The sequence below is a fragment of the Marmota monax genome, unplaced genomic scaffold (assembly GCF_021218885.2).
Source record: "Marmota monax isolate L192 unplaced genomic scaffold, Marmota_monax_Labrador192_F-V1.1 WCK01_AAM20220418_F8-fsc00021, whole genome shotgun sequence".
Taxonomy (NCBI): domain Eukaryota; kingdom Metazoa; phylum Chordata; class Mammalia; order Rodentia; family Sciuridae; genus Marmota; species Marmota monax.
In genome coordinates, this window is record NW_026695228.1 from 21,184,156 (window position 1) to 21,196,956 (window position 12,801).

A 12,801-nucleotide genomic window follows, 5' to 3' on the forward strand; every position below is an offset into this window, starting at 1 on the left:
TGGGGGCCGTGCACAGGCTGCTCCCTCCTAGGGAGGCCACAGGTGGGCCGGGGCGGGCAGGGCACTGGGAGGAAGCGCCCCAGGAATCAGTCGGTGTAGGAGACAGGCCCAGCTCAAAAGGGGACTCAGAGCCTTGGGGGGGGGGGGGTGCTGCCTGGTGCCATACTGTCTCCTGGTCTTTGAAGTCCTGCCATTTTAACCACTGACCAAGTAACACCATAAATCTGCCAGGTCAGAACCACCCCTGGGACTGGGGATTCCCAACTGGTCTGGAAGTGGGGGGGGGGGGAAGGGGACTTGCCACTCCCCTTGCCTTGACCCGCAAGGCCAAGGTCAAGCTTCTGTTCCTGACTGGCTGCCCAGTGCCTGCAGGGAGCAGGGACCTTACAGTATGCACCTGCCTTGGTACAGACACCAAGCTGAGAGCTGGGGTCAAGGTGTCTGGGCCTCGAAGCACAGCTGGGTTGCTGTGCTGGCCTGGTTCAGTCACTTGTGCCAACCCAGCACCATCTGCCCCAAGAGAGTTGGGCAGCCAGAGAAGGCCCCAGGGTAACTGCTGGGGGCAGGCACACCTTCCCCAACCACCCCCTCAGATCCAGGGCCTACTCCACCCCCAACTCCCCGGAATACTCAGCACTGAGTCACGCCCCCCTTACAGGGCAGCGGGGGTAGAAGGAGCAGATGCCCAGGCCAAATGCTCAGGGAGGCGAACTTCTACCCAGAGCCCAAACCACCCTCTACGTTCCAAGCTCAGTCCCAATCCCAGCCCAGCTGGTGAAGGGACCCCCTGGAGAGGCCAGGAAACACACTGACTAGAACTCCTATATGACTTGGGGTCCCATGAGGCCAGGCTACCTGGGTTGGCAACACCTGCTAAATGTCATTCTGAGGTCACCAGAGGCCCTCAGAGCCCAGGCCCCCAAGCAAGACTGGGCCATCTCCACAGTGGACGGTGGGCATGGGGCCCTGCATGGTAGAGTCCTGGATGTGAGCTGACCCCAGCTCCACTTTTGGCACCATAGACTGTCTCTCAGAGATGACCTGGTCCTTGAGGACACCTTGACAGGTGAGGCAGAGGGGTTGGTCCGAGTGGGTCTTGGCCTTGAGCATGGCGGCTGCAGCAGGCTCACGAGAGGATATGGCTGGTCCCTGGGGCCCCAGCACAAGGGGCCCCTCTTCTCCTCTTGGTGATGACAGGATGACTCTTGGGCTCCGTCCTCCAGGGGCGAGGAGTGTGGAGCAAAGACTCGAGGTCGAGTAGGAAAGATCCTTTTATTGGGGAGGACACGGAGCGCTCTAGTCCATGATAAAATGACTTAAGAGGAAGATCCAGTAGGGCGACTTCTCCCCTGCCCGCCTGCTCACAGGGAGGTCTGGGCATGGCTACCTCCCGTGGCAGTGGAGACCAGGTGAGTCTCGGAGGCCTGGACTGGTCAGCAGGGAGGGAGAAGGCTGCTCAGCTGTCCGGGAGAGCCAGGCCTAGGGCCCTGACCCCCATCCCTGCCACCCGGCCACAGAACCCCCTGGCTCTACACCCTAGAGACATAGTTTCTCAGGACGGGGGACCTGGACAGGGGAAGGGTGAAAAACAATGTTTTTTAAAAAGCATCTATCGACATCACACTACTGGGTCTGACGTCCCCTTTAACCAACGCTTGATACATGTTACAGCATAAATAAAAACTCAAGGAAAATAAATACATCGGCTCCTATGAGGTTGGAAGTGGTGTGGACGGCGGGGTGTGGGTGGCCGGCGGGGAAGGCGGGCGGGCAGGGCGCTTACACACGGTGGGCGGGCGACCAAGGAGCAGACACAACAGGAGGCGCCTGTGGGGGATCGCGAGTCTTAAGTGTCCTCGTGCATGTCGGGGCTGTCGGTCCGCGCCACCTTGCGGGGCGGTGCCGAGCTCTCGCCCTCCAGCTCCACCTGCTCCTGCTCTCTCTTCTTGGCGGCATTCTGGGGGCAAGGGAAGGACAGGCTGTGAGCTCCTGGCATCCTAGTGCCAGCCCTGGCCCATCAGTGGTGTCAGAAGCCAGCCCTGGAGCAGGGAAATGTGACTCGGGGCCCCGGGCTGGGCAGCGCTTCCTGCCACTGGGACCTGCCCCACTAAGCCCTGTCCTGAGTGTCCTCTGGGACCCATGGCAGGTGACAGGCAGGGATTTCCTGGGTACCTCGTGGGGAGAGCCACCACGACCTTTCCCATGACCCCCCACATCCCGTTTCTCAAACACTCAGAGGAGCACCCACGGAGCCAAGGGCAAAAGGGCACCTGGGAGCCACAGGGGGGCCCTGCATCCCCAGAAAAGAGGATAGCAGATGGTTTAGGTCGTGTCCTTCCTGGATGGTGGCACTCAAAGCCTGTGCAGCTGGGGAGGGGGATGGAAGCAGTGGGTCGGGCACCCTGGATTTTCAGAGAGCTCACTTGGAGTCCCGTCCAACCTCAGTCTGATATTCAATATTAAGTGAAAAACCATATTACTGAATAATATGTGGAAATTTCTATCAAAGAAAGAGAGTCCCAAATGTACAAAAAGTGGCTTCTGGGAAGAGGTCAGGATGCCAGAAGTTGAGGGAAGTGACTTTTATTCACAAGTGCGCATCACTGTCCCAGCTGGGAGACAACTCTTTCCACATTTATCCCCTCTTACGTTGCCTGGAGTTTTAATCTTGTGTAAATTTCACCATTAAAAAAAAAAAAAAAAGATTCTACAGCCAGATGTGGTGTCTTATGCCTATAATTCCAGCAACTCGGGAGGCTGAGGCAGGAGGATCACTAGCCTCTTCAGAGCCAGCCTCGGCAACTTGGCAAGGCTCTGTCTCAATATATAAAAAGGCTGGAGATGTGGCTTAGTGGTTAAGTACCCCAAATTCAATCCCCAGTGCCAAAAACAAAACAAAACAAAACAAAAACATTCTAAGGCACGGTGGCACATGCCTGTGATCCCAGCAATGGAAGAGGATGGCAAGTTCAAAGCCAGCCAGGGCAACTTGGTGAGACTCTTTCTCAGTAAGAGTAATGGGTGGGGGGAACAAACTAGGGCTGTAGCTCAGTGACAGATGGCCGAGGGGGTGTGGCTCAGTGGTAGAGCACTTGCCAGGCACATGTGAGAACAAACAAAACATTCTAGGGCCCACCTGGAAAGTCTAACCTCGGCGGCCCGCCTTCCAACGCCAGAACCTGGGCCACCGCACAGCTGTTCCCGCCACTGACCGGCTCCCCCTCTCCTCGACAACCCGGAAAAATCCTACTGGACCCTCAAGGCCCCCAAACACCCACTCACTCCCTCACTCAAGAGGCCCTGCTAGGAGGCATGTCTGCCCCACCCCACTCCCAGCACCTGAACCCCTCATCCTTTACCTTTTTGTCCCATTGCTGATGTAGGTAGCGCAGAAGGATGTTTGTCTTTTCTGTCACAATGACTGAAAAGAAAGACAGAAATGGTGGCAGAAGATGCAGAGGCATCCTGACCTTAGATGGGTGCTCTTTACCCCTCCCTGACCTCCTGGCCTATTCGGCCCTTGGTGGTCTTTCTGGGGATCAAAGTCAGCACCCACAATTTAGGAGGTGACCTCAGAAAGCCCAGTGGTTTCACTTCTGAGCACACAGCCACCACCAGGGGCCTGAGCTGACTGCTCCCTCAGGGTCCCTGCTGCCTTATGCAGGGTTCCGTTCTGGGGTGGGGGACAGGCTCGCATCCCTGCTTTCTCCCAGGTGGACCATAAGCACAAACCTACATAGTTGTATCTGGTGACCACAAGTCACCTGTACCCTGCAGGGTCCAGGTAGACGGGTGCCTTTTTAACAGTTAAAATAAAGATACAACAGCACCACCACATCCTCCCACTGTGCAGAGCCATCTGCCAGGTCCCCTCCCCAGCCCCAAGTGCTCTTTGCTATCACCTGTCTCACAGTATTGTCTTGGAGTCTGCATTCTCACCAAATCCCTGATGTGGAGGCAGAAGGGGACACCAGGCCTGACCCAAGGGGAAGGGCCATGCCAGGAAGAGGGGGTCAGTTCAGAGCCTCAGGAGCCCTGGATGCCAGTGTGTGGAGATCAGGAGGCACCCAGAAAAAGCAGGTCTCCTGCAGCTCCCGAGGTCAGGAGTGAGCAGACAGCCATGAGCACACCTCCAGCCCGGAGTCCCCAGACCGCCTCCTGGTCTTTCTTTAGGGCCCTTCCCCACATGACCCTGACTGGGAACTGGACTGCAAGCCACCTCTGTGCCCTGCCGCCTGCCCCTGCTCCCCGGTTTCTTTGCTCCCTGCTCCCTATTCTTTGCTCCCTGCTCCCTGCCCCCTGCCCTGCTCTTTGGTCTGGGCTGGGCCTCTGAACCACCCCCAGGAGCCAGGACAGGACATACCAGCAGATGCTACTTACTCTGTTCTGATGGGTACTCCCGAGTAGGCAGGTAGACGGAGGGACGTCGATTCTGCAGGATGGTTAGGAAAAGGTAGGTTAGGAGCACATGGGCCTGGGGTCCCTGCTCCCTCCCCAGCCCCAACTCAGCACCTACCCTTGAAAAAAGAGGGAAAGACACTCAAGAATATAGGGTGTTGGGCTGGGGTTATGGCTCAGTGGTAGATTGCCTGTCTCGCCTGTGTGAGGCCCTGGGTTCAATCCTCAGCACCACATAAAAGTAAGTAAATAAAATAAAGATTAAAAAAAAAAAAAAAAGAATATGGGGTGGAGGGCTTGGGGTTGGGGCTCAGAGGTAGAGCGCTTGCCTAGCACATGAGAGGTACTGGGTTCGATGCTCAGCACCACATATAAGTAAAATGAATAAAATAAAGGTCCATCAATGTCTAAAAAAATATTTAAAGAAAAATAAAGAATATGGGGTGGAACTGGCCTTAAAGATCAGCCTGTCCCCACCAAGACCACTACTGGGGACACATGCTACCCCCAGACCCTAAGGACTCCAGCCCCCAGAACACACACTCACCGAAGCTTTGCACACGGAGTCGGCATGAAATCGACTAAAATTGCTTTTGTTGTAGACAGGTAATCCTTTCAAAAAATCTGCCTAGAAAACAAACAGAAGATAGAGAGTGAGAATCAGTAACAGTGGAGAAGTCTGCAAGGTCCCTTACTACGCGTCTGAGAAGGGCTTCCGGTGACTTCTGGTCTTTTCTTTCTACTTTTCTTTGCTTCTCAGGGTTTGCAGAGTGCACCCCCAAGCTACCTACCAAAGGTCAGTGTGTGCTTTCCCAGGAGGCCCTCACAACAGCCCCACACCTAGGCAAAAGGCGGGAGACTGAGGCTGGGAAAGAACAGGCCGCTAGTTTAAAGTCGCACTGTGTGAGCAACAGAAGAGTCAAACCCAGGCCCCAAACACCCCCGCCGAGGAGATGGCTATGGCCCGCCTGGGCAGCACTGTGCTTAGTAGTGTATTAAACTTCTGGATGCTGAGCCTCCAGGCCCTGTTTCCACGACCCGCCCTGGGCAGAGGCGGAGGACAGAGGAACATCTGCTGATCTCAAGAAACCCCAGGGGTCAGTGTGACAACAGATGGGGGGTGGGAACAGAGACTGGGAGAAGGGGCTGCAATTACTCAGGAATGGGAGTCCAGGGCTGCCACATTTCCCACATCCTAAAAATCCAAGTTTGTATATGTGTTATCTCTTTTTTCTTCTTCTTCAGTGCTGGGGATGAAACCCAGAGCTTCACACATGCGAGACAAACACTGCTACTGAGCTGCACTCTGGCCCCAAACATCTAGGTTTATTTTATTTTGGTTTTCTTCCTTTCTTTTTCTTTCCTTTTCTTTTTTTTTTGGTGCTGGGGATGGAGTCCGGGGCCTCTTGTGCGCTCAGCAAGTGCTCTACCACCAAGTCACACACCAGTCAGTCCTTATCCAGATTTTAAAGCTGGCTCCACTTTCTAGAAAGTTCCATGTGGGCTGGGCGTAGTGGCACATGCCTATAATCCCAGGGACTCAGAAGCTGAGGCAGGAGGAGTGCAAGTTCAAGGCTGGCCTGGGCAACTTAGCAAGACTCTGTCTCAAAATAAAAAATAAAAAAGGTCGGGAATGAGCTAAGTAACAAAGCATCCCTGAATTCAATCCACAATATCACAAAAAGGAAAAAAAATCCATTCACACACAAAAAGAAAAAGAAAAAAAGAAGCCCCATGTGGACTGAGCTAAGTAGGTGTGTGATGGTCAGCTCAGGGACTCTTCTGGAGTCCCCACCCTGAGGCTGATCATCAGCCTGCAGAGCTAGTCCTGGGGGGAAAATGCCTGCCTCCCCCTGGAGGAGCCTGAGCCCTTCACCAGGAGGGCCTCAGCCTCACAGGGTGCAGACCGTCCTCCCACAGCTGCCTGGGGGATACGGCTGGGCCACCCAAGGTTTTAGGCCTTTGTGGCTAAGTCCATTCACTTTCCCAAAGTCCCTGTTGGTCAAGCCTGAGGTGGGACAGCTGGCAAGGGGTACATCTGGTGTGGATTCCCCACACATCCTGCCCTGGGCCAGGGTCTTCCCAAATGTCATATCCCCAATAGCACTCACAGGTGTGACCCAGCCAAGCAGGTGGTGGCAGCTCCCCATCCTCAAGACAGGAGACTGAGGTAAGGAGGTCACTGGTGTTACTCATCTGAGGTCACCTAGTCTTAGGTGTGCCTAGTCTCACAGGCCATGCCCCTGCCATTACATGACAGGTCTGATAACCCAATGGCTTGAGATCCGGCAGACTCCAGGGCTGCAGGACCTGGTACCCTCAGGGTCCAGCCCCACTCTTGAAGCCCCAGAGATCTGCCCTGGAGGAAGTAGCCCCTGGAGGAAGTAGCCATTTAAGTGACTTCGCATCATCCTCTGCAGCAGACAAGAGGACTAGTGTCCCACAGGCCAGCCCCTCCTCTGCTGGTCCCAGTGAGATGTAAGCAGCATGGGCCAACCCAGGAGGCTGTCAGGTGTCCCCCTCAGCCTATGACAGCATTCACAGCTGCTCCCAGGGACAACTCACAGTCCCTCAAACCTGCCTCGACCCATCCTCGGCCCCTTGCTCCAGCTTATTCTCAGACTAAGGAGCCAGAGTCACACAGGTGGCAAGGTTTCCTTTTCTTTTGTAGTACCAGGGATTAAACCCAGGGGCACTGTACCCCTGAGCCATATCCCGACCCTTTTTATTTTTTTTTATTTTATTTTTTTTTAATATTTATTTTTTAATTCTCGGCGGACTCATCTTTGTTTGTATGTGGTGCTGAGGATCGAACCCGGGCCGCATGCATGCCAGGCGAGCTCGCTACCGCTTGAGCCACATCCCCAGCCCCCGACCCTTTTTATATTTTATTTGGAAGCAGGATCTTGCTAAATTGCTGAGGCTGGCTTTTAACTTATAATCCTCCTGCCTCAGCCTCCGAAGCCACTGCACCAAGCCAGCAAGGTCTTCTTAGCCCTCACTATATGGCAGACCCCAGGTTGAGGCACCAAGACACTGGGGTGAGCCTTGAAGCCCTGTTCCTGGTCTTAGGGAGGTCCTACTGCATAGGGGACACAAGGACCACAAAATCACAGTGAGTGGAAAGTGGAGGTAAGGGTGCCTTCAGGGCACTGTGTAAAGATAGGATGGGGGAGGATGCACAGAGGCTTGGTTCATCTGGGGGACTGGAGTGGGCTGTCCAGAGGTATTGATATAGGAAGGGACCCTGTCCATGCTCTGCTCGAGACTCTCCACAGCCCTGGCCCACTGGGCCCTCTTTATCTTCCCACTGCACACCATCCACCACCCCTCAGGAGGGCCTCTCCATCCACACTGCTGCCCTCCCCCATCAGCTCCAACCTCTCCTACCCTGATGCTGTCCCCACACCTAGGGAGCCTCTCCCAGAGACCTGCTTCCACCCCAGTAGGATCGCCCAACACATCCACTTCCCTGGCTGAAGGCACTGGGCAGGGCAGGGCTACCTCAACCTGAGGTCCCTGCAGGGCTCACAGCGGGCAGGGCTCACAGGGGACAAGGCTAACAAGCACAGAACCTAAATCCTCCCCTCAATCCTGCTCAGCACCTCCTTGGCTGTGTGACTTGGGGCAAACAACCTCACAGCTTCACACCTCCCCTACAGAACGGGGCACTGCACACAGGGCCACTTCCCAAGTTGATTCAGAGTCTCAATAAGACAACACTGATGCAGCCTCTGCACAGTGCTCCCTCCAGGCAGCTGCTGACACCGGCTCACTCGTGCCGAATAACTGAATGAAGATGGGGAGGGGACCTACTTCCTTCAGCTAAGCTGGAAAACAAGGTCTGAAGACAGGGGAGAAGTCCACCCTGCAGCCAGAAGCCCTGAAGTCACCCATTACCTCAGCAAACATTTACCAAACACCTGTAGTCCTGTCTCCTTGTGGACAGCCCACTAATGAGCCAACAAAGCAAGAGGAGAAAAGATGGTGCCTCCAGATATCAGGAGGGGATCTGAAGAAGAGATGCTCACAGTAGGGAAAGTACTACAGGCAGAATCAGCAGGTGCAAAGGCCCTGGGGGTGTGGAACTCAGAGCATGGGAAGCTCAGACAAGGCCTGTGTGGATGAAGCTGGCAGAGGGAAGGGGTGAAGAGGGTGGAGATGAGGTCACAGAGGTGGGCAGAGACCTTGAAGGTGGAGGGCAGGAGCTGGGTCACAACCAACAGGGTTACAACAGGAGCATTTCATAATTTAGAAAGTGATACAATCTGACTTACATCTTTAAAAATTTCAAGGTCCTGGTAAATTAAAAACAACCAAGTAGATGGGAGAGAGGCAAGGAGACTAGGGAGGGGGCTGGGGCAGGCATCCAGGCCAGAGGTGGCAGTACCTGGACAGGCCACAGATGGATTCAGGTTGTGTTCTGGAGGCAGAGCCAACAGAATCCTCTTATGACCAGGTTGGGGACACACTGCAGTAAGAAATCAATGATAACACCCAGACTTGGGGACCCACACAGTGGGCCCTACCTTCCTCCCTGGGGCGCTTCCTCTGCCCTCCTCTACTGCTTCCCAAAGGCCGACAGCTGTGGGCTGGGATTCTCCCTCAGGGGCAATGGGGCCCTAACTCAGCTTGATCAAATCTTCCACTGCCCCTGCCAGTTGTGAGGACGCCAAGGGAGCGGAGGGACTTCAGTCCAACAACTCTGAGGTGGGGGTCACCATCCCAATTTACAGATCAAACCCCAAAAACCACCAGCCCCACACCCCAGGATGTGGGAGTGGGAGAGGGAATATTAACCTCCCAACAGCCAGTTAGGATTACCCCCACTTCAAGATGAAAGGAGAGTTAGGAGAGGATGTCACCAGCCCCAAGTCACCCAGCTCATCTGTTGAATGTTCCCTGTCCTAAGCACTTTATCACGTCAATTCCCTAAACTACCACAATCCTATGAAGTCTGGACTACCAACATCCTCATTTAACAGGCAGAGGCTCGGAGGATGGGAGAGACGGAATCGCTGTCTCTTGGGGACAAGAGGAGGCCCAGATTGGTGGGGGAGGGGTTAGGGCCCCGGGGAATCCAGGCAATGGGCGAGTGTCGCACTTCCTTTGGCGACAAAGCCCTGCAAAGTCTGCGGTGTCAAGCCCCCTCCCCCGCCCCGACGCCCATACCGGCCTTCCAAACCCTCCTAAATCAGAGAAGCCCAGGCCCGCTGAGCCGACGAAGAGGCCCGAGCTGGGGTCTCAGGAGACCCCACCCCATTCCAAGCGATTTCCGGGGGGAGCCGCGACCCGGAAATGAATGACTTATCAGGGCCTGGAAGCCTACACAGGGTCAGGGGTCGGGGAAGGAGCTGGAGCGGGGTCAAAAGAAAGCTCAAGGAAGGGTCTGAGGGGTCGAAGGTCACAGGTCAGCGCGGAGAGTGGGGCGGGGCTGAGGAGGCCGGGCTGAGTGATGAGAGGCCTTAGGGGGATAGAGAAGTGGGTGGTCCCGCGGCACCATTTTGTTGAGGGTAAGGGAAGTACGGGCCCGGCGGCCGTCCTCACCATCTTGTTTCCTCCGTCGCCACCTCAGCCGCCTCAGCCGCCACCGCCGCCGCCGCCACCGCCACAGCCGCCTTCTTAGCAGCCGCCGCACAGCAACTTCCAGCCACGGCACAGCGTACACTGATGGCGCCACTAAGCCCCGTCATTGGTCGGTCCCGTGGCCCCGCCCCCAAGATATAGCCCTTGCGTGCGCTCCCATTGGTCAGATTCGGCTAACTCACATGCCCATTGGTTGCCACGCCTCCTCCCTTCATAGTCAAGTTCGGTCGAGGAAGCAAAACCTCGCCCGGGACTTGGAAGCGTAGAAAATGAGATCCGGAAATAGGCGGATGCCGCACCCGCGAAGCCTCTTGGGAGTTGTAGTTCACAACTCTCGGTTTCGCATGTCGGATATATTGCGCTTTTTCATACAGTGTCCCTTGAGGTCTCACGACGGTCCCGCAAGGTGAGGACCAAAACGTTCTCAGCCTCCTCCCCATGGTTTCAACCTTGGGCTTCGTAGACGACTCCCGCATTAGCTGCTTTAATTATTTTTTAATTGACAACCTAGACTTTCTTGCTTTAATGCCTCATGTGGTTCCCTAGTGTCCCAAATTCTGGACCCCTCTGGCTTCCCTCACCTGCCCCGTGGCGTGACCCCTACCCAATCCCTCCTGATAGTTCTTCCTTGACTGATTCTTCCCAATGTCAGTCAAGTCAGGTGCCCGCTCTGGGTTCCTATAGCCTTCACAGTCCCCCTCTCAGCCCTGATCCTCCTGCCTAGGTGTAAATTCACTTTCCCCATGAGACACATTGCCCCTACTGAATAAGGAATGGGCACCCAGTATATAGAAAGTGCTCAATAAGTTTGCTACGTGGACGCTATTAAGTATTATTATTCCAACAACAACAGAGCAAAGGAGCCTGAGGACTAAAGCCTCACCCAGGGTCTCACAGCCCATACGCAAGGGGCAGGTAGAGGATGTGAAACGCCTCTCCTTCTCACCAGCCTTCCCAGATTGTAAGTTATGACAAGTAGAACAAGAGGGAATTTGGAATTAACATTTATTGACATTTACAAATTACTGGCAATCTGGAGGGTTATAGTTTTGTAATTATATTTTAAAGAGCCCTTATCCTGGAGAGATACATTCTGAAATATCCCCAGAGTAACCTGATGCCTGAGATCTGCTTCAAAGTAACACAGGAGGGGGCAGGACGGTTGTGGATGGCTGGCGGACCGAGCTTTGTACTAGGGACACAGCGGTTCTTATACTGTTCTGTGTACTGTACCAAATGTTCGAAATTCTTCGTATTTTAAAAGCATAAAAAGAGACTTGGCCAAGCTGACTACCACTCCCCCATTTTCAGTCCCACCCAACTTCTTCCCCTAAGCCAACCCCACGATTTGGGGAGCATTTATGCCCAAGTCTTCTCTGCTCCCCAGCTCCCCGCAAAGGCGCGAGGTGAGGTCCTAGGCAAGGGAAATGCTTTAACCGGAGTCCTGCCAGCAGCGTCACGATCCTCAGTGGCTCAGAGACTTGCGGCCCTTGAGCATGCGACGGAGGATGACCTGAACGCCGGCCGGCGTGCTCAGGCGCCGGATCCACCCGTGCTTGTGCTTGCGTTTGATGTTACTCGGCTGATACTCGTTTCCGCGCGCCTTGCCACGGGCCTGCTGCAAGACAGGGAGGCCCCAGGAGTCTGGGAACCCCAACCATATCCTGGGCTGTAACAACCTGTAGAGGCAAGAGAAGCTGTAAGGAAGGTCAGCGGAGGCGCTGTGCGATCTCAGCGCACCGTACAACCTCTCTGAGCCTTGACTTCCAGATCTGTACGGGGACAGACGCTAGTTGGAAAAGGCGCATTCTGAGTGCGCAAAGCGTTGTCGAGTCTTGGAGACGATGAACTTCTGGAGCCAGACCCGGAGGCCGCCCTTATTCCCAGATTTGAAGACGTGTCCCTTGAGGACTCACCTGCCACCTAGCTGCGCCGCCGACTTGCCGGCGGGGCCCAATAGGGATCCGGCGGAGAAAGCCATGTCCAGATTCGGGTCACGCTGTCCCAGCCGCCAAAGATTCCGGAGCCCACAACTACGCGGCTAAGGGGTGGGAAAGGAGACTTATGGGAAATGTAGTTTCTCCTACACTCAACTTTGCACAGCCGCGGTGGGCACCTGGACCTGCAGTTCCACGCCTGCGCACCAAAGTAGTGCCTACCGGGAGCTTAGTCTTCCGATCGACCAGCAGGTGGCAGAAGGACGACTCCTCAATCTGCGCGTGCGTACAAGGCATGTCCCAAGGTCCGCTGGGAATTGTAGTTTCCTCTGTCTACCGGCAGAGGGTGCCCCAGGGTGACTGTGGCGCAGCTGGTGGCAGCTGCTGGAAGCTGATGGTTGGTCTTTTCATTCCCAGCAAGGGCCAGGCAGATGGCACACAGCTGGCTGACAGCTTTTCTCTGACCACAGCCAAGTCCCCGCCTCTTGGAAGGGAGCCCAGGAGCCTGAATTCGAGCTGGCTGGGTGTCCTTGAGGTAGTCCCTGCTCCTCTCCAGGTTTCAGCTTTTCAGTAAAACGCATGGGCTGCAAGCTTGCCCTTGGCTTGCCTTAGAGGGATTTTTCCGAGACCCAGATCTGAATCCTTCACATGCTCACACACCCTCCTTCGCTCTCCATTGTCCCAGGGAAAATATCATGGCCCTTCAGCACGCAAAACCTTCTCCGCACACAGCCTAAATCGCAGCCACACCTTCCTCTCTACCTGGTCCGTGTCCACCCTTTAAAATTCCTCTTCTAGATCAGTAGAGGAAAGGGGCCAAGAGGTGAGAGACAGCAAGGGAGAGGGAAACCGCTGGGGAGTGATATTGGTCAAATTATAG

At 55.1% G+C, this 12,801-nt stretch overlaps 2 protein-coding genes across 3 annotated transcripts; both read right to left on the reverse strand.

Moving 5' to 3' along the window:
- Positions 1-1,253: 1,253 nt before the first annotated feature.
- On the reverse strand, positions 1,254-10,046 carry Dda1 (DET1 and DDB1 associated 1). The gene is made up of 5 exons (XM_046436829.2): positions 9,946-10,046; positions 4,946-5,026; positions 4,381-4,432; positions 3,360-3,421; positions 1,254-1,957 (listed from the first exon to the last, which is right to left on the reverse strand). The coding sequence occupies exons 1-5, from the start codon at positions 9,946-9,948 to the stop codon at positions 1,847-1,849; spliced, it is 309 nt and encodes a 102-aa protein (XP_046292785.1). The 5' UTR covers positions 9,949-10,046; the 3' UTR covers positions 1,254-1,846.
- A 926-nt stretch (positions 10,047-10,972) lies between these two features.
- Mrpl34 (mitochondrial ribosomal protein L34) lies at positions 10,973-12,067 on the reverse strand. Of its 2 annotated transcripts, none has more exons than XM_058576511.1 (2): positions 11,901-12,067; positions 10,973-11,681 (listed from the first exon to the last, which is right to left on the reverse strand). In XM_058576511.1, exons 1-2 carry the CDS (start codon positions 11,963-11,965, stop codon positions 11,450-11,452), a joined length of 297 nt encoding a protein of 98 aa, XP_058432494.1. In that variant the 5' UTR covers positions 11,966-12,067; the 3' UTR covers positions 10,973-11,449. The 2 variants fall into 2 exon arrangements, with proteins under 2 accessions (XP_058432494.1, XP_046293030.1); XM_046437074.2 differs by having other exon boundaries at positions 10,973-11,663; positions 11,901-12,054.
- Positions 12,068-12,801: the final 734 nt, after the last annotated feature.

Excerpts from the sequence above, each read along its gene's own strand:
- Dda1 (XM_046436829.2), bottom strand. Across the intron at positions 3,422-4,380 it reads GGAGTACCCATCAGAACAGA|TCATTGTGACAGAAAAGACA; the intron begins GTAAGTAGCATC and ends CTTTCTTTTCAG. Across the intron at positions 1,958-3,359 it reads ATCAGCAATGGGACAAAAAG|AATGCCGCCAAGAAGAGAGA; the intron begins GTAAAGGATGAG and ends CCTTGCCCCCAG.
- Mrpl34 (XM_058576511.1), bottom strand. The coding sequence starts at position 11,965 with ATGGCTTTCTCCGCCGGATCCCTATTGGGCCCCGCCGGCAAGTCGGCG. Across the intron at positions 11,682-11,900 it reads GCGGCGCAGCTAGGTGGCAG|CTTCTCTTGCCTCTACAGGT; the intron begins GTGAGTCCTCAA and ends CCTTCCTTACAG.